At 46.3% G+C, this 22,645-nt stretch overlaps 3 protein-coding genes, 1 long non-coding RNA gene and 1 other non-coding gene across 13 annotated transcripts; 3 read left to right on the top strand and 2 right to left on the bottom strand.

Annotated features, from left to right (window-relative positions):
• Window positions 1-516: 516 nt before the first annotated feature.
• LOC108932638 (uncharacterized) lies at window positions 517-2,838 on the bottom strand. The gene is made up of 4 exons (XR_001966008.2): window positions 2,718-2,838; window positions 1,117-1,272; window positions 847-952; window positions 517-692 (listed from the first exon to the last, which is right to left on the bottom strand). It is a non-coding gene; the product is annotated as an uncharacterized LOC108932638 (long non-coding RNA).
• Window positions 1,665-1,738, top strand: trnan-guu (transfer RNA asparagine (anticodon GUU)). The gene has a single exon. It is a non-coding gene; the product is annotated as a tRNA-Asn (tRNA).
• On the top strand, window positions 2,094-8,467 carry gfus.1 (GDP-L-fucose synthase, tandem duplicate 1). Of its 5 annotated transcripts, none has more exons than XM_018749176.2 (11): window positions 2,094-2,312; window positions 3,611-3,811; window positions 3,900-4,014; window positions 4,248-4,376; window positions 5,014-5,087; window positions 5,761-5,894; window positions 6,306-6,370; window positions 6,460-6,526; window positions 7,601-7,680; window positions 7,860-8,016; window positions 8,121-8,467. In XM_018749176.2, the coding sequence occupies exons 1-10, from the start codon at window positions 2,188-2,190 to the stop codon at window positions 7,977-7,979; spliced, it is 1,110 nt and encodes a 369-aa protein (XP_018604692.2). In that variant the 5' UTR covers window positions 2,094-2,187; the 3' UTR covers window positions 7,980-8,016; window positions 8,121-8,467. The 5 variants fall into 5 exon arrangements, with proteins under 5 accessions (XP_018604692.2, XP_018604691.2, XP_018604693.2 ...); XM_018749175.2 differs by having other exon boundaries at window positions 2,096-2,312; window positions 7,860-7,959; XM_018749177.2 differs by having other exon boundaries at window positions 2,235-2,312; window positions 3,663-3,811; window positions 7,860-7,959.
• Window positions 8,468-9,210: 743 nt separating this feature from the next.
• Window positions 9,211-16,069, bottom strand: bmb (brambleberry). 2 transcript variants are annotated; one of them, XM_018749201.2, is made up of 13 exons: window positions 15,759-16,069; window positions 14,632-14,898; window positions 13,599-13,727; window positions 12,969-13,154; window positions 12,452-12,674; window positions 12,248-12,364; window positions 11,905-12,084; window positions 11,175-11,381; window positions 10,710-10,815; window positions 10,290-10,357; window positions 9,802-9,902; window positions 9,623-9,723; window positions 9,211-9,517 (listed from the first exon to the last, which is right to left on the bottom strand). In XM_018749201.2, the coding sequence occupies exons 2-13, from the start codon at window positions 14,896-14,898 to the stop codon at window positions 9,280-9,282; spliced, it is 1,923 nt and encodes a 640-aa protein (XP_018604717.1). In that variant the 5' UTR covers window positions 15,759-16,069; the 3' UTR covers window positions 9,211-9,279. The 2 variants fall into 2 exon arrangements, with proteins under 2 accessions (XP_018604717.1, XP_018604718.1); XM_018749202.2 differs by having other exon boundaries at window positions 9,215-9,522.
• A 175-nt stretch (window positions 16,070-16,244) lies between these two features.
• On the top strand, window positions 16,245-20,903 carry pycr3 (pyrroline-5-carboxylate reductase 3). Of its 4 annotated transcripts, none has more exons than XM_018749197.2 (7): window positions 16,245-16,874; window positions 17,100-17,206; window positions 17,529-17,593; window positions 18,091-18,270; window positions 18,645-18,857; window positions 19,430-19,522; window positions 19,920-20,903. In XM_018749197.2, the coding sequence occupies exons 2-7, from the start codon at window positions 17,125-17,127 to the stop codon at window positions 20,100-20,102; spliced, it is 816 nt and encodes a 271-aa protein (XP_018604713.1). In that variant the 5' UTR covers window positions 16,245-16,874; window positions 17,100-17,124; the 3' UTR covers window positions 20,103-20,903. The 4 variants fall into 4 exon arrangements, with proteins under 4 accessions (XP_018604713.1, XP_018604712.1, XP_018604711.1 ...); XM_018749196.2 differs by having other exon boundaries at window positions 16,245-16,783; XM_018749195.2 differs by lacking the exon at window positions 16,245-16,874 and having other exon boundaries at window positions 16,904-17,206.
• Window positions 20,904-22,645: the final 1,742 nt, after the last annotated feature.

The raw sequence follows: 22,645 nt of genomic DNA on the forward strand, positions 1-22,645 counted from the left end.
AGGGGAGAGGTGAGATGATTAAAATGAAGGATATATGTGCAGTCTGCTGCTCGATTAGCCAACTCCCCACATCCCCCTGTCCCGGACACCGAGGACAGACTGGGATTCGTCCTGTTAAATACTCACATGCTTAGAATGGGACGCACAGCTGGTCCCAGCAGGATGTTGGTTCTTCGGAGGAGGTCGTGTAGGTTCGCCAGCTCCCTTCCTGGAGCTAATTAACGTTTTTATTAATAACAGAGAGCTACATTTTTAAATTTTTATTTTTTAAAAAAAAAAAAGTTTTTTTCCTCCCTGAGTGGATAAAGAAAACCTCTTTTAATGTAGGGAGAAAAAGTTATCCTGCTTAGTAGCCTATAATAAATGTCCATTAGAGGACTTGGCTTACAAACAGTTTTATGCTCAGTAAATAAGTAATTTTTACTGGTATTTACAGGATATTCATTCCCTAGACCCACTCTATATAGTAATATCATCTTAAGTGCAGTACATTAATATTTAATACTCGCCCTGTGCCACGGGAACAAGATGACAAATGTTTTTTTCTGCCCGGAGCTGGAAGCTGATGAATGGCGATGAGTGACGGTGGCACCAGCTGCGCCTTTACGCTCATCTTACCGCCATGTCCAAGGACAAAGGTGCCACAGGCCTACAGTTTTGGAGATGACAGAAGGGACACTTCCTCGGCGGCACTTTGGGAGAAATAGAGACATCCATGAGATCTTTCCCACTTTCCGAAAGCTTTCTTAAATTCCGGGATGCTGATAAACGGTAACAAGATACACCATGCGTAACAAAAATGCACCTCGAATACATCGTCCACATCCAGAGTTGAATTCGACTCACAGAAACAGAAGGGAATCGGGATCAAACCCCAGATGCGAAGGCGCTGAATCCTGCCTCGCACCCAGTGCCCGCACGACAGCAGAACAGCAATGCCGCATTGCATGAACTAGTATGTATGGGAACACAACAAATAAGATTTTATAGGCGATTGCCAGTTTATTTGAGCTTTATGTGATGTCTTTAGTGGTACCCGACCCGCAAACTTATCAAAGGGTTACACTTTTCGCCGGTACTCGTATTTACAGGACATGATTCGTTCCCTAGACGCACCTTCCGAACAGTTTCCAATTACAAACAGGCCTTCGGTTGCAGTTGTGTTCTGAAGTCGAGGTAGGAGCGCGGGGTCGTTTGTAGCCGACCTCTATCCACAGGGGGCAAACCGGTGCGGAGGTCTCAAACACCTGCTGCTGGACCTCCCGTTGGATCCTGGAGGGAAAATCGGGATGAGAGTCAGTGAGGCAAGAGCGCCATGGTGGTCAGACACCTTAGTTTCTCACTTGTTTTCATAGACGCAAAGCAGCCCAAGCCAAGGTGTGTAAACCCATCACACCGGATCGGATGCAGGTCTGTTGTATTTTCCTACTTTTTGGTTAAACTTCTTAGAAATTCAAACAGGGTTTGAGAGAATCAAACATTAATGCAGTAAATGGGTTCGCAGCCCCGTAACTTGATTCTCGCATAAAATCCAACATGACTTTTTGAAGAAATTCTAAAGCCAGAAAAGTCTTTTGGAAACTATGAAGAAAGCTGAAGATCCTGTAAGGTGTTTGGACAGATACAGCCTAAGACACATGTTCAAGGAGGACTGCATTACAAGAGTCTCTGTGGCGCAATCGGTTAGCGCGTTCGGCTGTTAACCGAAAGGTTGGTGGTTCGAGCCCACCCAGGGACGCACGTTTGTTTCTTTTGCCACTGCTGTTGGGATGAGAGACTAATTGTAAGGAGTGTATCTAACACTGTAATTCGCCCGCGTGTGGGTTGAAAACGCTACATGGTGTTCACTGGTAGTAGCATTGGAGAAAAGCTAAATAAATATCCGCTAAACGAAGCACTGCAAACGGCAGCACCAACCACCTTTAAGGAAACCCGCCAGTCTTGGGCGCATGCGCGATATCACTGTCACGCGATCACAGTCTTACGTCACACGACCCCGGCATCTCCTCTCCGCTTTCGGCCTGTGGAAACACGTGTTATAAACGGGAGAATGTCCGTTTGTTCACACAGTGCAAAGTCACGTACCCGTGTCCAACGGGTCGCGCGTTGAACTCTAGGCTTCATCGTTTAGCAAGAACACTCCAGCAAATGCGAGCCCGTCATTGAGCTCTACTGCCTACAATTCCCATGATGCTCTGCGCTGGGCTCTCGGCTGATAAGCGTGATAAGTTTGTGAAGGTGTGGAAGCCGCAAGTCCGGCCGAACGGGTTCGGCAGCCGGATCTTGGACCTCCTGCGTGAGCGCGCGCCAAGGTGAGCGCGATCCGGCGCGTTTCTCCTCGCCGTCCGTCCGGCACCGGGGCCCCCGATCGCTGCACTACCCGCGGCGATACGTCTTGTTACACTGGTTCTGTGTTAGTCGCTTCCATCCGTCGCAAGCGTGTTGTCATTTTCGGGACGCTCGGAGACTTCCTCCTGCTGGTGCTGAAGAAGATCCGCGACTCCCGGACACCTGTGCGTCCTAACTGGGGGGTAATTTCCCGGTGCGGAAGTCAGTAGAAATCCGGGATTCGGTGTGTGTGTGTGTGTGTCACGTAAAACACGTTCCCGAGGTGTCAGGAGGAGGAAGAAGAAGAAACTGAACTGAAGACTCAGTAGAAGTTGATGCGGAGCATATGTGATATGACAGGTTGACCACGTGACGTAACGCGGACCCACCTGTTCTGGTCAGTCGCAGGTAGACCAGCTGCCTCTTGTTCCAAGTATAACAGGTTGACGCTCATGATTCTTGAAGGTAACGTGGAAAGTTGACCTTGTTGATCGTGTTACAGGTTGACAGTTGGCCCCCCTTGTTGACCGTGTGACGGGTTTCCCTACTGCTCTCTGTTGACCGTGTGACAGGTGGAGCAGGTTAAGCGGTGCGTTTCCACCTGATGTGGCAGGTGCTTTTCTGCTGAAGCCTCCCAGGCTGCGGATGGTCCGCAGATTCCACGTATCATAAGGAAGCAGAGTTACGGGATCTCCGTAAGCTCATTAAGAACGGCTGATGGAAGGTATTGGGAGTAGAGCTCCGCTTCGCACCGTTTTGGCTTCATTGCGTTTACCGTGGTGCGAGGAAATGTTCCAGGCAGAAAGTGCTATGAGATCCAGGCGAACGTGTGCGTTGCCGTGTTCTTCAAAAAAGCAAAACCTTTCACTCGTTTATCTGACACGTTTCACCAATGCGACTTAGTGTTTGGCTGTTTACGCTGATTTACCCATTTATACAGTAGGGTCATTCTTACTGTAATCAGTTCAGAGTGAGAACCATGCTTGGAGATACTACAGCGGGAGTTGGGATTCGAACCTGGTCCTTCCAGTGCAAGGTGGCAACTCTAAGCACGTGCCCCCCGCTGCCTCATATGTTTCACACCATGTCTCAAAGGAGTATTTTTGTACTTTTGTTTTATGAAAATGCCCTTAATGTGTGTATATTGGTGCATCAGTTGCTCCTTGATCACCCAGTGTTTTATTGATTTTTCTTGTTTTTAATAGAAGTGCAATTTATTTGATGGTTAAAAATTCTTTACAGGCCTGTGGTACTGTTATTATTGATACATTTTCCCTGGCAGACATGGAGCAGTGAGCTCTGTGTGTGACCCCTGTCCCTGGCCGCACCCCCAGATGGAGAAACGGGTGGAGCCGATGCGTGTGCTGGTGACCGGAGGGACGGGTCTGGTGGGGCGCGCCATTGAGCATGTGGTTCGAGAGGAGGGAGGAGCCCGTGAGGGAGAAGAGTGGATCTTCGTCTCCTCGAAGGACGCCAACCTAATGTGAGTGGGGGGGAGGGTGGGGTGCCGCGCCCCATCCTGCTCGGGGACACTAACACTTTGCTTCTGTGTGTGTTCCTGTGTGGGACAGGGACGCGAAGGAGACACGGGGCCTCTTCGAGAAGCGCCGGCCTTCGCACGTCATCCACCTGGCCGCCATGGTCGGCGGACTCTTCCGGAACATGAGGGAAAACCTGGACTTCTGGGTAAGCTACCTCCCCTAAATTGAGATACCGCCCCTAAATTGCCCAGGGAAAAAAAAAATTACCTAGCTGTATAAACAGGTAAATCATGGTAGGCAGACCAATTAGACAAGACATATTCTAAGAAGCCATAATAAAATCAGCTATTTAGTTCACGTTCCACCTGGTCCTGTACTTTGGGGACAAGTGGAAGCCGGTGTTTGACGGGCTGCACTTCTGTTCCCCCCCGTCCTCAGAGGAACAACATCCATATCAACGACAACATTCTACAGACTGCGCATGAGATGGGCGTGGCCAAGGTGGTGTCCTGTCTGTCCACCTGCATCTTCCCCGACAAGACGACTTACCCCATCGACGAGACCATGGTAAGGTGCCGTCTCAGCTCTTCCGTCCGTCCTTCTGTCCTTCCCCGGTCGGGTCTTCTTGGTTACCGTGGTGCAACAGGGTACGTCCTGTTCGAGGAGCTACATTTCCTACCAGGAGATGACAGGTTCCAGTCCTAGAGGGGTATTAGTTATCGCAACCGCAAAAAGCCACGTTCTCGTTACTGGGTGGCGAATGTTTCACCCTACAAAGTTTTTGAGCTCCAGCCACATGTTGCACTGTTACTCTCATGAAGGTCAACATTTGGACCATCGGTTGTCATTTTCCATCCAGCCTCTCATGAATGTTTCCGCTTCTGCAGCAGATGACTGTCTCTCCTTCCTAGAGACGTCAGCAATGGAAAGTGGGTGACAGGAAGTGTGTCGTGGTATCAGGCACATGGCCATGTATGAAAGAGACGGAAACTGGCAGTGGGGTACAAAATACACCGGTAAATACGGTACCCATCAAGGGTTGGAATCATGAGATCAGAGCTCCTTTGCTGGGTCTGTGGTGTCTGGTGTGTCCAGTGTCCGTCTCGTACCCCTCCGCTTGGGAGGGGACGTGATGCCGGCGAGGTGGGACTGCTCTCATTACCACCCCCCACACCACCACCCCCATTGCCTGTCTCCTCCCCAGATCCACAATGGCCCCCCACACAACTCCAACTTTGGCTACTCGTACGCCAAGAGGATGATTGACGTCCAGAACAGGTGAGGTTCAGGGACACGCTTCCTGTACTGCTTTCATTGATGTACCGCAGTAAACGCCTGTCCGAGTCGTTGCTCTTTGACAGAGTTTGCTGTACTGTGTTGGGTTCGCTGGCAGTCTGTGCTGCTGTGGTGTGTGTGTGTGTGTGTGTGTGTCTTAGAACAGGGGTTCTTTACCTGGGGTCCATTGACCTGGTGCCACTGATGGTTCAGTGAAATTCTTACTGTAAAAAAATCACTGAGGAACTAAAAAAAATGAAAAGCAAAATGAAAATATTGCTATGGTATTATTACCTGTGACACAGTTCCATGTGAATTTAATGGCGATTCGGAGCAGTAAATTGACTCTGAACATTTATATACGTTACTCTAGGAGGGGTCCTTACCTCTCACTAGATTCTTAAAAGCCTAGAGCAGGTTAAGAACCTCTGGTGTACAGGATGGTGGAGGATAATAATGATGATGATGATGATGATGATAATTGTTACTGACCGTTACCTATTTGACATATTTGGTAGTCGGAAGCACAGCAGTCAGTGAGGTTGTCTGTTGCTCCCTAAATGGAGTGGGGATTTGTGTGTGTGCTGATTGTAACCATGGTCCGTGGTGTGTGTGTGTGTGTGTGTGTGTGTGTGTGTGTGTGTGTGTGTGTGTGTGTGTGTGTGTCAACCTGCAGAGCCTATTTCCAGCAGTACGGGCGCCGCTTTACGGCCGTCATCCCCACCAACGTGTTTGGTCCCCATGACAACTTCAACGTCGCTGATGGACACGTGCTTCCCGGACTCATACACAAGGCCTACGTCGCCCACAGTGGGTTCCTTCGAACCCCATGCACATATGTTTGCGAAAGCAGACATTCTCAGTCTTAGCACATGCACGCAAACAGCACGTGACATGTAAAACACACATACAGCTGACCGGTGGCTTTCTGCTGATGCACTGCCTGCATCACCCACACTCGTTTACATATAAATTACTGTTATTAGCAGCTGTTATTTACCTGATGCTTTTCTCTGTGCTGACTGACACTGTCAGGGGTAACTTTTACTGTGTCAGTTCAGTTCTTGTACCTTGATCAAGGGTTGGGATTGAACCGGGTTTGCTGCAAGGTATTGACTCTAACCACTATGCCACCTGCTGGACAAGAGTTTTCCATCACCAAAACGGTTAACGCATCTGCTGTCATCTGACTCATCCTCCCCTTTTCTTTCTCCCCTGCAGAAGAAGGGACTCCGCTTCAAGTTTGGGGGTCCGGCACTCCCAGGAGACAGTTCATCTACTCATTGGTAAGGGACCCGCCATCACCCCGTCTGTGGCTGATCTCCTGGGGGTATGCGATCATATTGTGTTGATGGCATGACTGCTGACCCCACAGGACCTCGCTCGTCTCTTCATCTGGGTGCTGAGAGAGTACGATGAGATCGACCCCATCATACTTTCCGGTGAGTTCCGTGTCACCCCGGTATGGGAAGACACAGCTTCTCCGTTTCCTGTTCCCAGTTGAACCTGGGGATCTGCTGGTTCTGCTGGGGTAGCCAGTCTCTGGTGTTAGGATAGATATTTTTCTCTGTAAGTTGTTGTTACAATAACTATTTAGTAACTTTTGCTTATCCTTTTCTATTATTATTATTATTATTATTATTATTATTATTATTATTATTATTATTTATTTGACCGGTTTTTCCAAGGTGAATGACAGTGATTTACCCATTTATACAAATGTATATAATTTTTACTGTAACAGTCCAGCCTAAATGACTTGCTCAAGGACACCACATCAGAATGAAAGGCAGCACACCACAGAATCACTGTGGGGGGGCTTTGCTTTTGGCTCACTTAAGGGAGTATTTTTAGATGTTTTTTTTGTTTCCCAAAAGTAGGGACTTAAAACATTTTTAGAGGAGCTCGCCAGATGCCTGGTCCCCCGCAGGGCATTTTCGTGCATGGTACCAGGCATCCCGGGCCCTTCTGTTTGTAAGGTGACAGCTCTAATTGCTACGCCACCTCCTTGCCCCTTGTGGTATGGTTATTCATACAATGTACATTATACATTTTATCAGTACATTCATAGAATACAAAGCAATTTTATTTTTGTTCCCAAATCAAAATTGGGTGTTTATGCTGTGGTCAGCAGTGTGGTAATTGAGGCTAACCATCTTACCCTGGAAGGTAATAGATGTATGATTATTAATGTATTTTTATTGTATTATCTTTATATACTGTACTGTCTGTTTAAACTTACATTTTCTGTTTTTATACTTAAGTGTTTGCGTTTTATATTGTTCTATAAAGAACTCAGGGAATACCATTGTAATTTTGTTGTATTGCACAGCAGTACAATGAGTCTTCAGTTCAGTTCATGGTTATACTGTATGTAACAGGGCCTATGATGCAACAGCAATGCCCACTGTGTCAATGTCCCACAATGTATAAATCTATAATTGTATAATTTAATTTTATACAGTTATATCAATTTTGTAGAATATTTAATTTTATATTTAAAAATAATTTTGCAGTGGGTGAGGAGGATGAGGTGTCCATCAAGGAAGCAGCCGAGTGTGTCGTCGATGCGCTGGGGTTCAAAGGTCAGGTAGTCGTATCCTTTTTGCCACCTGCCTTTCTTGTGCCATCCTTGCAGAGGGATATGCACCTTTGTCAGTGTTCTACACACACACACACACACACACACACACACTACTGCAGGCTCATGTTTCTGCTACGAAGTCGCCAAAATAGCAGACTCTTCCTGGGTTGCTCCTTGACCCCTGAGCTCAGTTTGACACGACCAAAGCAGACGGTCAATTCAAGAAGACCGCGAGCAACGCCAAGCTGCGCCGCTACCTCCCTGACTTCAAATTCACACCCTTTCCTCAAGGTCAGAGCCTGATGCGTTAACCATGCGTCAGTGTGGGGGAACGCTTCACAGCTACCCGTGTGCACTTTTACCCTGTAATTCACTGCATTTTACTGAAGCACGAGAGGTCACGAGCAGGTTTTGCTTCCTGTTTCATGCTCATTTTTCTGCTCCCCTTCCAGCGGTGAAGGAGACGTGCGACTGGTTTGTGGCCAACTATAAGACGGCTCGCAAGTGAAGAGCCGCCGCTGGTTTACGGTGCGAGGTCCTCAGGGCAGAGCCATAGGGGACAGCAAAGATGAGCAGAGGAGGACCACATCCATGTGCTGCTCAGAGCTTCATCACACAAACTTCTCCCAGTGGCACCTGGCTCTGGTCTCCCACCATCCAGCAGTGGGATATTTTGATAATTTTCACCCAACAAGACTGGCGGGGTGGTTCACAGCAGGGATGGGTTTAATTTTGTGCTTTTAGCACATCCAAGCTTAAATAAGAATACATTATGGTAATAAAGGCTAGTTGCACATCACTCCATGTAGTGAAAAGTTCCTCTTACTGTGGAAATATGTATTTGTACTGTATGCTTAAAGGATACATTGAAAAGGTTCTTCCAGGCAGTGTTTAACCTAGAATTTGAAATGGGGGGGATTTCCAGGATTCACCTACCTAAACTTTATGTATAGAGAAGGATCTCATGCCCCCCTAGAACCCAAAGCACAGCTGCTAGGTTATCCTTTGGACATGGGTTCAAGACCAGCTCAGTGGGGGGTGAAGGGTGCAAGGTCTCCTATTGCTGTAGGTTTCCTCCCACAGTCTGAAGACATGGTGCAGCTGAGCAGGTGGCTCTAAATTGCTCATTGAGTGTGTGTGCACATGCCGAGCAGCCCAGTCATGAACTGCTGTCCCATCCAGGTTCTCTCACCCTCTAATGCTGACATAGGCGCTGGCTTACTGAGGTCCTGCATTAGGACAAGTCGTTACTGATGGCAGAGTTCTGTCCTACAGCTCCTTCCACATCATTTCAGAGAACGTTAGAGGGAATTACCAGCTCAGAAATAGTTGGGAGAAAAAGCATCTCCCCCTTCAAGGAAAGATGTATAAAAAAATATTGGTACAGTAAGGGAACAGGAGGTTCCGTGTGAACCCTGTGATGGAGGTGGAAGAGTTACTACACTTTTACACCTTTTTCCCCCCAGACTGTAAATTACCTAATCATGTTATTTACACCAAGTTGAAGACAAAGGAAATGGAAAATAAAGTTTTATTATAAAAACCACCAAAATTTAAAAATCTGGCCTGAGGGAATCTAAACCAGGGTTATTTTCCTCAGGAAAAGTTGGTTTAAAATATTTCACACGACTTCACCTGTGAAGGTGAAGCCCATGTGCTGCTACCTGCACGAGACCCTTCAGCAACCTGTTCAGGATGACCGCACTGGTAGGAGGGATGAAGAGTCACTGAGGGTTGAAAGACGTGTGTCCACCCTCGTGGATCCTGCAGTAGTCCTGGCCCAGTACCGCCTTCTTCCTGCACAAGTGTCCCGTCTTGGTGATGCCTTGACAGGGTCGTTTTCCTGTAGCTGAACTAGGAAGGAGGTAGAGACAGACACCAGGTGTTTCCTCTTACCCCTTTCTATTGCCAAAAGGTGAACGTAAACAAGTGTCGAGCTGCAGGACTTAATCACCTGTTGCTGGCGAGGGACTGGTTGGGACTGGTCCCAGGTGACTCGCCCATGGCATCCAACATGGCTGCAACATGCCTCTGAGACAGCCCTTCCAGCACCACCTGCCAATTGGAACAGTACTGTCCCCATGAGTGTGCTGCAGGCCAGTGCCACTTGAGGGGCGTGAATTTTGGACCTACCCTTCGGACACCAGGGATGCTCTTGGCTCTAGGAGTTGAGTAGCTTGGGGGACCCAAGTCTGGTAGGTGTGAAGGTGATGTCACTGCCTCACAGGGGTCATCTGTACAGAAATGAATGCATCTTTCCAAAAGACATCTAGACTCCTAAAGCTGTCAGTTCAACTGTATGGCCTAATTCTTCCCTAGTGCATCATAGGAGGCCAACATGAGGTGTCAAACCAACACCCCTGTACTCCGTAACACTTCCAGAGCAGCCTACAGACTGTGATGGGTGCGCAACTGCAGACAAAGCACCGCATGGCCTACAGTACCATTAATCTCCATAAGTGCATTAGCTCAATTACAGGGGAACCATAAATAAGCGCATATCAGCACTGTCTAGGATAGTTGAGCATGTGGAAGAATCCAGTTTCATCTAAAGATGAAGGGGTTTAGGTTTAGGGCCCTGGCTGGCATCTATTATGATGGGAGTTGCGTGCAATTCTCACGGAAGTTAAAGCTGTTGTGATCCATCAGGCCTAGGGGTTCGAGCCCCATGGTTTCAGGGAAGGCATTCCTGGAAGGAGAAAATAGACATGAGGATTCAGTTTAGCACATTTTAATTTAGCACCCTTCTGAAGGAATGCTCTCCATAGACCTTAGAATAAAAGATGAGAAGCTTTTGGAAAAATTAATCATGCAAGTATGGGGGCAGGACATAGAAAAAGCAAAACGAATAGAAATGCTTAGTCTAGCACATGGAAAGCTTGGGTTGAAGATGAAGATCTGCAGGGTTTGCACCCACCTTTAGTACAATAGCTTATCTTTGAAAGCTGCTGCCAGAATATACTGGACACCATGACAGGATAGGATCAAAACCCAAATGTCTAATGAGGAGCTGAAGTGACAGGTATGAGGCTCACGCTCACCGCTGGGGGGTGGAATGCATCAGACATGGACGGCTGGGGCTCGAGCCAGGACTCTTAAATTTGAGTTTGGGAACATCCTGGAGCAGCCGAAGCAGGAGCCAGCGACCTGGGCAGTGAGACACAGAAAAAAAAGTTTATACACAGTTGCATGTACATACTAAGATAATACTATATACTCTCAGTATTTTAAAAATAAAACACACACAAACCTTCAGAGCCATATAACCCAAATAAAGTCAGTCATGTCCTTTGAAGCTAATTTGTCATCTTTCATTGTCAGTTCATTACATTGTTCACATGCAAAGCTGCTTGTGCGCGCGCGCGCGCACACACACACACACACACACACACACACACACACACACACACACACACACACACACACACACACACACACACACACACACACACACACCAAAAAAAAAATATTCCAGTGTTACACACCATTCTGAGTCCATTCCCTACCCAGTGTGATCGAGACGAGAAGCAGGCCGAGTCCCACAAGGTCCAGCGAAGGTTGGTCATTGAGCTCTGCTGCTGCGTTGAGAGGCACGGTGACCAGCAAGGTGGCACGGGTGAAGCAGGGGCAGTGCAGAAAGGAGAGCAGCAATGCTGCCAGGAGGAAGTACCCAGCATGGACCACACACACCCATAAAGCTGACAGACTTAGGCCTGGAACCACAGAAACACAAGAGACCCATACCACGTAAAGCAGAAAGTCAACCTTAATTGTTTCTAGTGGCAGCCTTCCTCCTAGGTACACTTGTACCTCAACCTACAAACAAGTGGGACCGGAAGTCTAACTCGAATTGTTCGTTCAGTCAATAAGTCTTAATACATCTTAGACCCTTATGTATTCACAGCTTCAGTTACATTAAAAACATCAGCGTTATAATGAAATTAAACTCAGACAGAGCTTTAATAGGGGGGGGGAGAAAAAAAAAAAAAAAAAAAAAAAAAATATGCTGAATGAAATCATGGAGCCACCTTCCAAACACCAAAAATTCTTTGTTCTTCTCACGTGTGTTTTGCTGCAGGCTAAAGGTGACCAGAGGAAATGCAGGTCATTTCCACTCTGCAACAGAAATTTCATGAAACGCAACTCGTACTGGGCAACGTTCGTTTCTGAACGCCAAATGGTTGTAATACAACGTGCTAGTATACACAAGTAGCCCTGGGTGGCATCACTGTGTACCTGCCCAGCTCAGGTAGCTCTGGAGGAGATTGAAGCGCTCTTCTAGTCGGGTTTGCATGCTGTCCAGGTACTGCAGCATGAAGCCCAGAGTGCCGTTCATCCGCTCCAGCTGCCCCATCAGCTCTGCGTAGAACCGGGCAGTGCGGTTCTGGTACTTCAGGAAGCCCGACAGGTTATCCTCTGGAAGGGTGATGGCGATAGGGTTGTAAGGATCAATACACTTCAACCTGTCTAACTTAGAAAATTTTTTATCTTGTAACACTCATTAAAATGCAAGAGGAAACACTATCTCTAAGAAGCTAAACCATAACATTCATATAGTACAAGCTTGTTTTTAATGTACCCATCTTGCTGTATATGTCCTGGGCTTGACCTCTGACCTCAGCCAAATCCTCCAGAATAGCTTTGTGTCCATCGTGGAGGTCTGAGCCCTGACCTTTCAGCTGCTCGCTGACATTTTCTGTTAACCGGAACAAGGTGACAAACTAATGGGGACAAGCCAAGTCATCACCAGACTACAGATGAACTCTTGTGAGTCCACACTCACCCATCCTCTGCGTGATCCCCTGAATGAGCCTTGCCACCAGCTCCTGCCCTGCAGCTATGAGCGCCTTCTCTTGACCCAGCTGTTGCAGGTTGGAGGTAATGGAGGTTTCCAGCTGGTTCTGTCCCTCCTGCAGAGCCCCTTGCTGTTCCTGCAGGGCACTGTGCCCCTGCACCAACTTCTCCAGAGAGGCTGCTGTCAACTCCTTCAGCTCCTGCTGGCCCACCTGGACACATGGACCCAACAGGGTCAATGTCTACTGCTGGAGACAAAACTTGAGTACATCCTATAGCCTTGGGCATCCATCAGTGTTGCTCAGTGAGTGATATTTATCAGAAGTTACTTACAGCATTTTACCCATCAGTTAATATTTAACGGATCAATTCAGGTAAAGTACCTCACTCAAGGGTACCATAGCAGTGACACATAGAAGCTCAACTAGTAACCCACAAATTTGTCTTTAACAGCAATGCTAAATCAGAAAAGAGGACAAGGAGTTATAGGATGACCTCACGATCACCTTGAGATCCTTCATGGCATCCAGTTGGCTGGTTGCCGTGGCAATGAGGGCATTAACAGTGGTCTCTGCCCTCCTGCGGAAGTGCTGCTGGCGGGTGGCGTAGCAGACGGAGCGTGCTCGGTTGCTCACGATGTGGTAGGCATTCCACGTGTCGGGATCCATGTCTGCTGTGCACTCCTTCAGGGCCTGGGGGGGCAAGGGTGAAAACATTTAACAGTACTGTTTGTTGCAGTAAAAGTTGAAATGTTCCCATCTGTCGATCATCAATAACCGTTTGACTAGTGCATGCCCATGGTGATCTCAAACATGGGGTGCAAAACCAGGTACATCCTGGATGGGACAACTCCACTGCAGTGTTACCATGCAAAGAGTGCATTAATACCCAGAATGCAATACTGCACATGAGCTGTGAAAGAGTGACTTGCATTCAACTTTTTTTTTCCCCAACAGAATTTTCAGGAAGTTAAGCTACATCTAGCAGGACAATGACTGAAGGAATGTTAAGTTAGGTCAACTTAAACAACACACAACATTTAAGTAATTTGAAACCAAAAAAGCTTAAATATCTGGATATCTGAACCTGGAGCCAAGCAGGGGTTGACTGACTCCCCCCAACCCCCAGGGCAGTACCATTTCCTCGGTGCAGGGGTAAGTCCGCCGTCCCTCCACCTCAGCCTGGCAGTTGAACAAGAGCACGCCCAGCTTGGCAAGCTGCTCTTCGGAGAGGCTGGAGCAGGTGGTCTTGAGCTGACCAATGACCTGGTGGTGGAGGAGGGGGAGATGCATGGACTGAGTTCACCTCAATGAAACACCATGAGAACAAATTCTGATTTAATGCGATTGCATATGAGAACTAAACAGGAAAGTTCTTATCCCTCATGATCATTTAGGACATTCTCAGTTTGTTGCCCAGTAATAAGGTAAAAGTGAGAATGACAGTCCACCAAGTTGTCTGCCAGTAGTATCCGCAGAACATCTAGGGAAGATCATGTAAGAGTGTTTCTGCCGCTTGTCATTTTGAATTGCAAGAAATAATTGAAATGGAAAATTCCAACAGGTCAAAGAGTGCAGGAGTTTTAGAGAACTTCCCTCCCCAAGAAGTGATGCAAAAACAACTGCAACATTTCTCTGGCAGCTAGGAAGGTTCTCCAAACAGATTATAAACTGTTTGTCATCATTTGGGCAGAGGGGAAGTCTTTGCCCTCAGGGCCTCATTCTAGAAGGTTCAGCTCGTGTTTGTCACCCATTTGTGTCGACCGACAAGCGGAGCCAAGAAACTGCTCGACAAGAGTTCGTTGTTCCAAGCAATGAGACACCAAATTATTCACTCAAATTAAGAAGGATGCCCCTTGCTTTATAACTTCTGAAGATACATTTGCATAGTTTTAGCTCATTGAGCCACCCTTGGGAGGAAAGAAAAAAAAAATAAAAAAGGGTAACTTCAGACAAAGCCACCAGCCATAAAAGTTTGTCTGAGATGGTTTAAGAACTTGGTCTGGGCTTAAAGGCAGCAAAGCAGGACAACCTGAATGAAAATATACCATTGTGGACAGCACCAAGATGACAGCACAGGGACCCAAAGAGGAGCACACAGGTTAAAGGTGTTCTTACAACCAGAGCCATTGAGACCCTCACTGACCAGGAAACTTCCATGCAAACCCACCCGGTAGTGGCAGCTGTCAAGGGGACTGAGCTCCATCAGTTTGGCTTCTGCCAGGAACTTGTCATCTGTCAGGCTCATCTCGAACTGAGGAACAGCGCCTCCATCTGAGCGGGGCGATGCGACGACAGGGGGAGCAGCAGTGGGAGCGGTTGGGGCTACGGCCATCCTCATCCACCCAAAGAAAGCACCAACCAGCCCCCACTGAGAGGTCAGTAGGATCAGGACCAGTATCCATACCACTGCTTCGCTTGGGTATGAGCAACACATCTAGCAGCAGGGGAAGAGTGTGTGAGGATGGAACAGTCCCAAATATTCTGGAAGCACAATCTCTTCACAGCACTTTAGGAACTGTGAGAAAACTGAAGAGCTGCAGGTCTGAGGGCCAATGTAAATACAGGTGAATACAATAAACCAGCCTGTAATCTCTATAATGGTGATGTATTTGTATAAATTTAAGAGAAACATTTTAAAGAGGGGGAGATCAGTTCATGCAAGACAAGATGTAAGGTAGGCAGCAGGTGTGCAGTGAATAAGAAAGTGACTCCAGGGGCCCTCAAGATTTTCCCACCCCTAAACTCAGAACCCAACATTACTGCAGTTTTCCCCAACAGTAAACATGGGGAGAAAAAAAAAAAAAAAACCACACACACCACATGCACAAGAGCTGTAACTGGCACCCACTTTGTCCAGGCTTTCGCACATTGCAGATCAAAGCAGAACAAATGTGGATATTAAAAAGTGGTTATAATGGACTGATGACACATCTCAGTGCACCGGTAGTAGAATTACACTGATTTAGTATTGCACTATTTGCAGTAGAACCAACTCCCACTGGAATGCTCGGTACTACTGTAACTCCATGCTGGCAAGTGGCACCCTAAGTAACACTGAAAATTAATATTAAGACATTTACTTTTCCTATAATACAAGTGCCTTTCCTGTAGGAACACTAATAGCATGGGGGTCTTCAGGACCATCCAGTTCAGCTTCCCTGGAAGCCCTTCATCAAAGTGGAGGACCAGCAGTCAAGGTGAAAGGTCCAAGCAAGTGAGGAAATATGCAAACTAGAGTCACCCTGCAGGCATGTGCATGAATGTCAATGTGTGAACAAGCACTTGGACACCCACCTCAGTGTATGAAACCAGCTGTATTTCCAGAATGTTCTCCAAGCTCAGCTATACCATTTAACTTCCAATTAAGGGACTTTTTAAATGCCACGGAAGCAGCCAATCAGGTGAGAGGTTTCTGTTTCGGCAGGTGGTGGTGGGGGGGTGGGGAAATGGTGGAGACCACGCCCCCATTCGTCGCGCGGTCAGGTGCTCGCGGCGTCCGCCCGCATATACCGAGGCGGGAGTAAAGGACGTTTTACTCAGGACGTGCAAGAAAGACAGACAATAAAGTGCATATAAATAATTATAAGATTTATATCAACATCAAATAGTAGCAGTTTTAACCACAGCGAACATTTAACTTTCAAAATAAAATTAGCACTTGGCATATGCGTTCACTTCAATCAATGAATGATTTTTGCTTCTGGAATTACAAAATTATTATTGTTATTATTGTTATTGTTATTATTAGTCAGACTACTAGAGAAAATTTTCACCGCCAGCAGGAAATGCATCGTTTACAACGCGACTGTAAATCATTCAGTTGGACACATATCTCTTTTGAAATGATCTAATAGTAGCAATCTGGATTCCGTTAGAGGACTTGAGAAAATCAGGAGAATATAATTGGCAATATAATCAGTTATATTATCTACTCGTACGTACATGATGCAGACAAACACAGTACTATACATAGAAACAGACGTAAACATGCACAGAATTTGGGGCCCTTGTCCTGTCATGACGCAAGATATGATTTAAAAAGAGTTTATTGTCCCAAAGAGTGAAGTTTCCACAGAGGTTCTTTTATTTTGTCGCGTAATTCGACAAACGCAGGGAAACGGTTCAGTTGTCCGTTTCTGTGGTTCCAGTCAAATAACTCAGAGTTAGCGCACAGTCGTCCATCTTAACTTAAGCCCACGTGTGTCTAGAGACCGTGTGCAAAAGAAAATTTGAATGTCTTTTTAAATTTCACGTATACTAGCGTCTGACAAACAGGACGGGATAACCTTTTTTTTTTGGGGAATATTTACGAACTGATAGTGAGTGCTTCCAGTCTCCACGCGAGCGAGCGTTTCACATTTTTTGTTGCATGTAAAAACACACAGCCTGTGTGTGTCACACTCAGGACAGGTATTAATTATAATCATCCAAAATGTGTTGTTGTACGGGTAGACTGATAAGCACCTACTAGTCTAGTGTCACTGCACTGCACTGGGCTTGTGCCTGTACCTACCTGGTGCCAGGCACGGAGGTGTAGTATGCCCACACGATGGAGGGATATGATGATGACAGTGATGACAGTGAGTGATGATGTGTGATGAGTGGATGTGGACTGATAATATTATACACGTGCAGACAGAAGGCAGCCGTTGAGCAGAGGATGGAGAAACCAGACCTGAACATTGGATTCATCGGTGCAGGAAACATGGCCTTTGGGATCACCAAGGGGATCCTGTGCTCAGGTGAAGGTCCTTGTCTCGAAATGCCCTGTAGATTCCTCACAAGCAAAGCACTCTCAGCCCATGTTGAGGTGAATCGCTCCATCACATGGACTCCATGGATCCCACATAGACCCCCTGTGAACCCACCTTTGGGTGAATCGCTTCATCTCACTGTGGGCTGAGGGCCACTGGGCTCAGATTCGTGCCGGAGATGTAGCCGTCACATTGTCACTTACCTTCCTTCTTCTTCAGTGACATATTTCTTGTTGGGTTTTAATTTAGGCGGTTAATTTTTTTCTTTTTTTGGACTGTATGCGACACTCATATGTTTAACATGTTGTAGGTGAAGTCCAGCCCAGGAAGGTGATGGTGAGCGCGCCGTCCTCCAACAATCTGGGACGATTCCAGGTAGTGCATCTTCTCCACCGCCCCTGGCATTCAAATTATCTCAGGCCGCCCTAATGGATGCATCGCGTTCAGATCACATCTCTTTGTGTGCGGCAGTGTCAACAAATATTCTTCACGTCGATTCCATCCCACCAGCTGTTTGTGGAAGACCTGCCGAAACACATTGAAAATACACACACACATTTTCTGAACCGCTAGTCCCATACGGGGTCGCGGGGAACCGGAGCCTAACCCGGTAACACAGGGCGTAAGGCTGGAGGGGGAGGGGACACACCCAGGATGGGACACCGGTCCGTCGCAAGGCACCCCAAGCAGGATTCGAACCCCAGACCCACCAGAGAGCAGGACCCGGTCTAACCCACTGCGCCACCGCGCCCCCCTACATTGAAAATATCCTGTGCAATAAGGAATACGTAGAAATTTTGTTTGTCGCCACCTACTGTATGTCCGGTTGCATTATGAGCTTATGGTCGACACTCTTTCCTCCTTGGTTTCAGGAGCTGGGTGTGGCCGTCACTCACTCCAACACAGAGGTGGTCACCGCATCCCGTCTGGTCTTTCTGGCAGTAAAGCCACACCTCATCCCTCGGGTCCTTGCCGAGATCGCTCCCAGTGTTACCCGAGAGCACGTCATCATTTCTGTGGCAGCAGGTGTCACCATAGCAACCTTAGAAGAGGTGGGTAGCTGTAGGTGAAGTGCATAGAGCTGTGATGTCAGCAGTGTTTCTATGTGCTGAAATGAGCCCTGTGCCTCAGCAGTTATATCCTAAACTGAGTAAATCCTCAACTCCTGCTACTTCATTCCCTCCACTTGTTTCAGCTTTAGTCTGATTTCCATCCAGTGGTCAGTGTTTAACTGTACAGATGATTTGTGTTTGGGCAGGAAGAGCTCAGTCTTGGTTCTGAACCTGGAATCCTGTCATTATTAACAGATGTTAATGAATATGCTACTTGGATGCGGCTGAATGATTAAATGTCATCACACCACAGGCAAGCTGCTGTCACATCAGGACTCCGTTTGTCTCCCACATCCCCAACCCTGTCTGAGCAGCTTCTTCCCCCTGAGTCTGTAGTTCTGCGTCTCATGCCCAACCTGCCCTGTATGGTCCAAGAGGGGGCGCTGCTGTTCTCTCTGGGCTCGAGGGCAGGACCACAGGAGGGGGCTGTTTTGAAGGCCCTGCTGGCACCCTGTGGCCTCGTGGAGGAGGGACCAGAGGTCTGGATCGACACCCACACCGGACTGAGTGGCAGCGGTGTGGCTTTTGTGAGTTCCTCACTTCGGGGTGGAGGCACAAGAATCTCGGGGCAGCACACAGCTCAATGTTTAAGGACCAGATGACAGGTGATTCGAGTCCCAGAAATGACTCTGCTGTTTCCATTTCAATGAGCAACACATGTAGCCTGATCTGCTCTGCTCAACATCCTGCTGTATTAATGGCTTAGTGAATAAACTGTAAGCTTTGGGAACAGAGGAAAACCTCTACTGAGAGTGAGTATATTTCATTTAGGAGACGCTTTTATGTAACGCACATATAAGTCTGGGTAAAGATCAGTTCATTTTGGAAAAGACAAAGAGCCTTAGATACAGACTGAAAACCTGTGGACTTTTTAGTTTGGATATCTCATGAGAGGGGCATACTGCTCTAGCTGAGGTCCACGGATCAGTCTGGTCCTTTAGGAATTGGGGTACAGATCTTTTAACCGTTTTGTAGGCCATAACCAGTCTTGAACCCTAACTATACCTTGAGTAACTAATAGTAACAGAGTAACACAAGGATTAATAAAAGCAGAGTGTGTAACAAAGCTGCACCTGAGTTGTCTGACTGATTTCCTCAGGTTTACCTGTTTGCAGAGGCACTTGCAGAGGGTGCAGTGAAGATGGGTATGCCTACAGCTGTGGCACAGCGCATCGCAGCCCAGACAATCCTGGTAGGAGGCGGGTGTGTGTGTGTGTGTGTGTGTGTGTGTCCATTCTAGAACAGAGGTTCTTGAGCTGGGGTTCAATTAAGTTCTTACTTAAAAACACTGAACTAAATGAAAAATGTAAAGCAAAATTAAAATATTACTGTGGTATCGACACAGTTCCACTTGAATTTCATGGCGTTTCGGAGCAGTAAATTGAGTACAATATTCGCTTTGAAAATGTACATTATTTATTGTTCTATTACCTTTCATCAGATTCTGAAAGGCCTTGGGCAGGTTAAGAACCTAAAGTGTAGAGGATGGTGGAGGATATTATTTATTATTTAGTGTGTGTGCGCCGTGAACTGCACATGTATACGAGTATGTGAAACCGAATATGCCCTTTGTGTCCCACGCTCTGCAGGGTGCCGGCCGGTTGCTGCGGGACTCAGGAAGACACCCAGCTCAGCTGCGCTCTGATGTCTGCACCCCGGGGGGCACCACCATCTACGGGCTACATGCCTTGGAGCTGGGGGGCCTGCGGGCTGCCGCCATGGGTGCTGTAGAGGCCGCCACGGAGAGAGCCAGGGAAATGGGGAGGAAGTGAGACTCGAACTCACGGGACAGTGCTGGGATGGTGAAGGTTGCTGGAATCAAATCATCAAACTGTTTATTCAGGCTGAAATAATGCAGGTTTGTGGTGATGTCATTTCAACATAGGTTTACTTGATTGTAGGTATACATTGTGAAGGTTGGAAAATTCCAGGGACTTAGTGTTTTGGGAAACTTGGAAAATTTGTATTTGGAGTAGCAGAGGAGAAATTGTGCATCTTAGTGCAGAATTTTTCAGGCATCTCCATAAGTCGGATACACCAAAGAATTTTGTGTTGGACCAGTTTTTTGGCCAGTGGGTTCATGAAGCCCTTTTCCCATTAGAATGTAAATGTGTACCGATTGTGGTACTGAATTTTGTGTTCATTAGCAGAGACGCTGAAGGAATGTTTTCTTTAACCTTCAGTAACAGGTTCGTGATGTATTACTATTCCATTCTCATTTTTGTGGGGCTGAAAGGTTTTTGATGTTCTTTAAATTTGATTTTGATAACGGTTTGTCCTTTCATTGACTACATTTGTGTATTCTTCACTTTGAAATACAGCATCTGAAATCTGTCATGGAGAGCAGAATGAAATGTACCAAGCTGCTGTATGTTTCATTGAAATTGTAATTATTTATCACCAGTGGCCATCCATGTCCTTACTCATACAGAAAGCTGTCAGTGTAATATATATGTGTATGTACTGATTATGCAAAGTGCTGAAAAGCTGTTTTACTGCATGTTTGCACTGGTTTACTTTTACAGTTGTCTTGTGTCAGTAATTGCAGTGGTTCATGGAAGTTCAGCCTCAAATTTCAGCCATCAACTATCGCTCAGTTTTTGGTAAATATGAACTGAAATACTATATTTTACAGAGTTATCTTGTGATGGGAGGCTGTTAATGAAGTGGGTTTCTGCTCCAAAAATACAAGGATGGTGCAGTCGTAGCGCTCCCTGGTGCAAATAACTTTTATTTACACTGCTTTCCAGTTCAGAATGTAAGCAAAAAAAAAAACAGTGAAATACAATGATTTATTTTCTTCCCTTAGGCCAATACATTTCCACACTAGCTGTAGCTTAAGTATCCACCTGTACCCAGAATCTTCCTTTAAAATTGGATCTACACAAGATTGGTGATGAAATGATACAGAAGTGTTTTTGACACCCTAAATGCCTGTTCACATTCTTCCATCCACACGAGTGGACTTCTGCCCTGTTTAATGGTAAAGTTGGTCAGAGGCACAACAATATAGGCAAGCTCAGGGCTAAATTGCATGTATCATCCTACTAAATCCAAAAAGTTTCAGGGTTGTGCAGTGTTCCTAATGTTCCTTCAGCCTTGCAGAGCTCTATCCATAAGGTGCCAGAAGGTAGCTGGAGTTCCATGTAAGCCTTACTGTTACTGCAATACTGTTAATTGTAAAAGGCTTGTGGATTCCTAAGAGTTCTCCCTCAGCGCTATCCGTTACAGAGATTCAGGGTTGCAATACAGCTGGCCCCTCTGCTTCTTTCCAGGTCACTGCAGCACACAGCGTATGCTTCAAAGTGTGAGGCTGAATTCAGCTTGCACATATAAGTGCACACCCAAAGTCCCCACTTTGCTTGTGGTCTCCCTACACTTTCTGATGTAATTGAAGTGATCTGATTTTCTTCTTGTCAGGGTGACAGACCTCGCATGTGATAGGACTTATTTTCTGAATGATGGTATAGGGATGGTATAGTATATTTAGTCTTACTGGAGTTTGGTAACAAAAAACACCAATGAGTTATTTGGTTTTGGCAGGACAAAATATACAGAAAAAATGGACAAAGAATTTATGTATATTAGAAAGGAGATATTTCCAACATTTTTCCTTTAAACCAACCCCTTCCTTAGGAACCCATACTACAAAAACAGTAACAAAAAAAGAGGGAAGAAGTACATCACTGTGAATGAAGTATGCAGATTCGTTGTCATGTTCACCAGATTTGGTCACACTGTGGACCCTGAGCATCTGACCTTAATTAGCGCAACACAAATTTAAGGAGATTTAAGGATGGAGGGCTGCATTGTCCTGCATTAAATTATAAAGGGTTAAATGAAATTACAGTAAAATTCCCACATTCTTTCTCTGTGATCACTGCTGCTCTGGAACAGGTTAATGGTTCCACCATTTTTACTGAATGAAACCTTAATAGTGTGTTTAATCTAGTCTGAATTTGTGAGAATGAATGGAAGATGGTATTTAGCACATCTTTGGAGCATTATGAATATCTTGTTATACCCTTTGGTTTGGTACACATCCCCTCAGTAGTCTAAGCATGAAGTATTATGATTAGTCGCTATGTACTAATGTATTCGGGTGGTATTCTGGTGTTTTCTAGGTCCTACCCAGAACATGTATGTCACATCCAACAAATTTTATCCTGCCTCTTGGAGAATGGGTTGTAGCTTAAGGGTGAAAAGTTTTCGTTTCTTGATACTGGTGGTATATTATTTTTCTGAATGCATCATGACAAATCCATAGCAAATGCAAAGGCTGTATACTAACTACCAAATTTATAGCCTCACGTAA

Source organism: Scleropages formosus, chromosome 9 (assembly GCF_900964775.1).
Source record: "Scleropages formosus chromosome 9, fSclFor1.1, whole genome shotgun sequence".
In the NCBI taxonomy this organism is placed as follows: domain Eukaryota; kingdom Metazoa; phylum Chordata; class Actinopteri; order Osteoglossiformes; family Osteoglossidae; genus Scleropages; species Scleropages formosus.

Bases quoted from the DNA above. Each gene is read 5' to 3' on its own strand.
- bmb (XM_018749201.2), bottom strand. From the start codon at position 14,898: ATGTGTTGCTCATACCCAAGCGAAGCAGTGGTATGGATACTGGTCCTG. The intron at 9,903-10,289 runs GTGAGAATTGCA...ATTTCTGTACAG, and splicing joins TCACAACAGCTTTAACTTCC to ATGACCCCTGTGAGGCAGTG. The intron at 9,518-9,622 runs GTGATTAAGTCC...TTCCTAGTTCAG, and splicing joins CAGTCCCTCGCCAGCAACAG to CTACAGGAAAACGACCCTGT.
- pycr3 (XM_018749195.2), top strand. From the start codon at position 17,062: ATGAGTGGATGTGGACTGATAATATTATACACGTGCAGACAGAAGGCA. The intron at 17,207-17,528 runs GTGAAGGTCCTT...AACATGTTGTAG, and splicing joins CAAGGGGATCCTGTGCTCAG to GTGAAGTCCAGCCCAGGAAG. The intron at 18,858-19,429 runs GTGAGTTCCTCA...TGATTTCCTCAG, and splicing joins GTGGCAGCGGTGTGGCTTTT to GTTTACCTGTTTGCAGAGGC.
- gfus.1 (XM_018749175.2), top strand. From the start codon at position 2,188: ATGATGCTCTGCGCTGGGCTCTCGGCTGATAAGCGTGATAAGTTTGTG. The intron at 6,371-6,459 runs GTAAGGGACCCG...CTGACCCCACAG, and splicing joins GACAGTTCATCTACTCATTG to GACCTCGCTCGTCTCTTCAT. The intron at 7,681-7,859 runs GTATCCTTTTTG...CCCTGAGCTCAG, and splicing joins GGTTCAAAGGTCAGGTAGTC to TTTGACACGACCAAAGCAGA.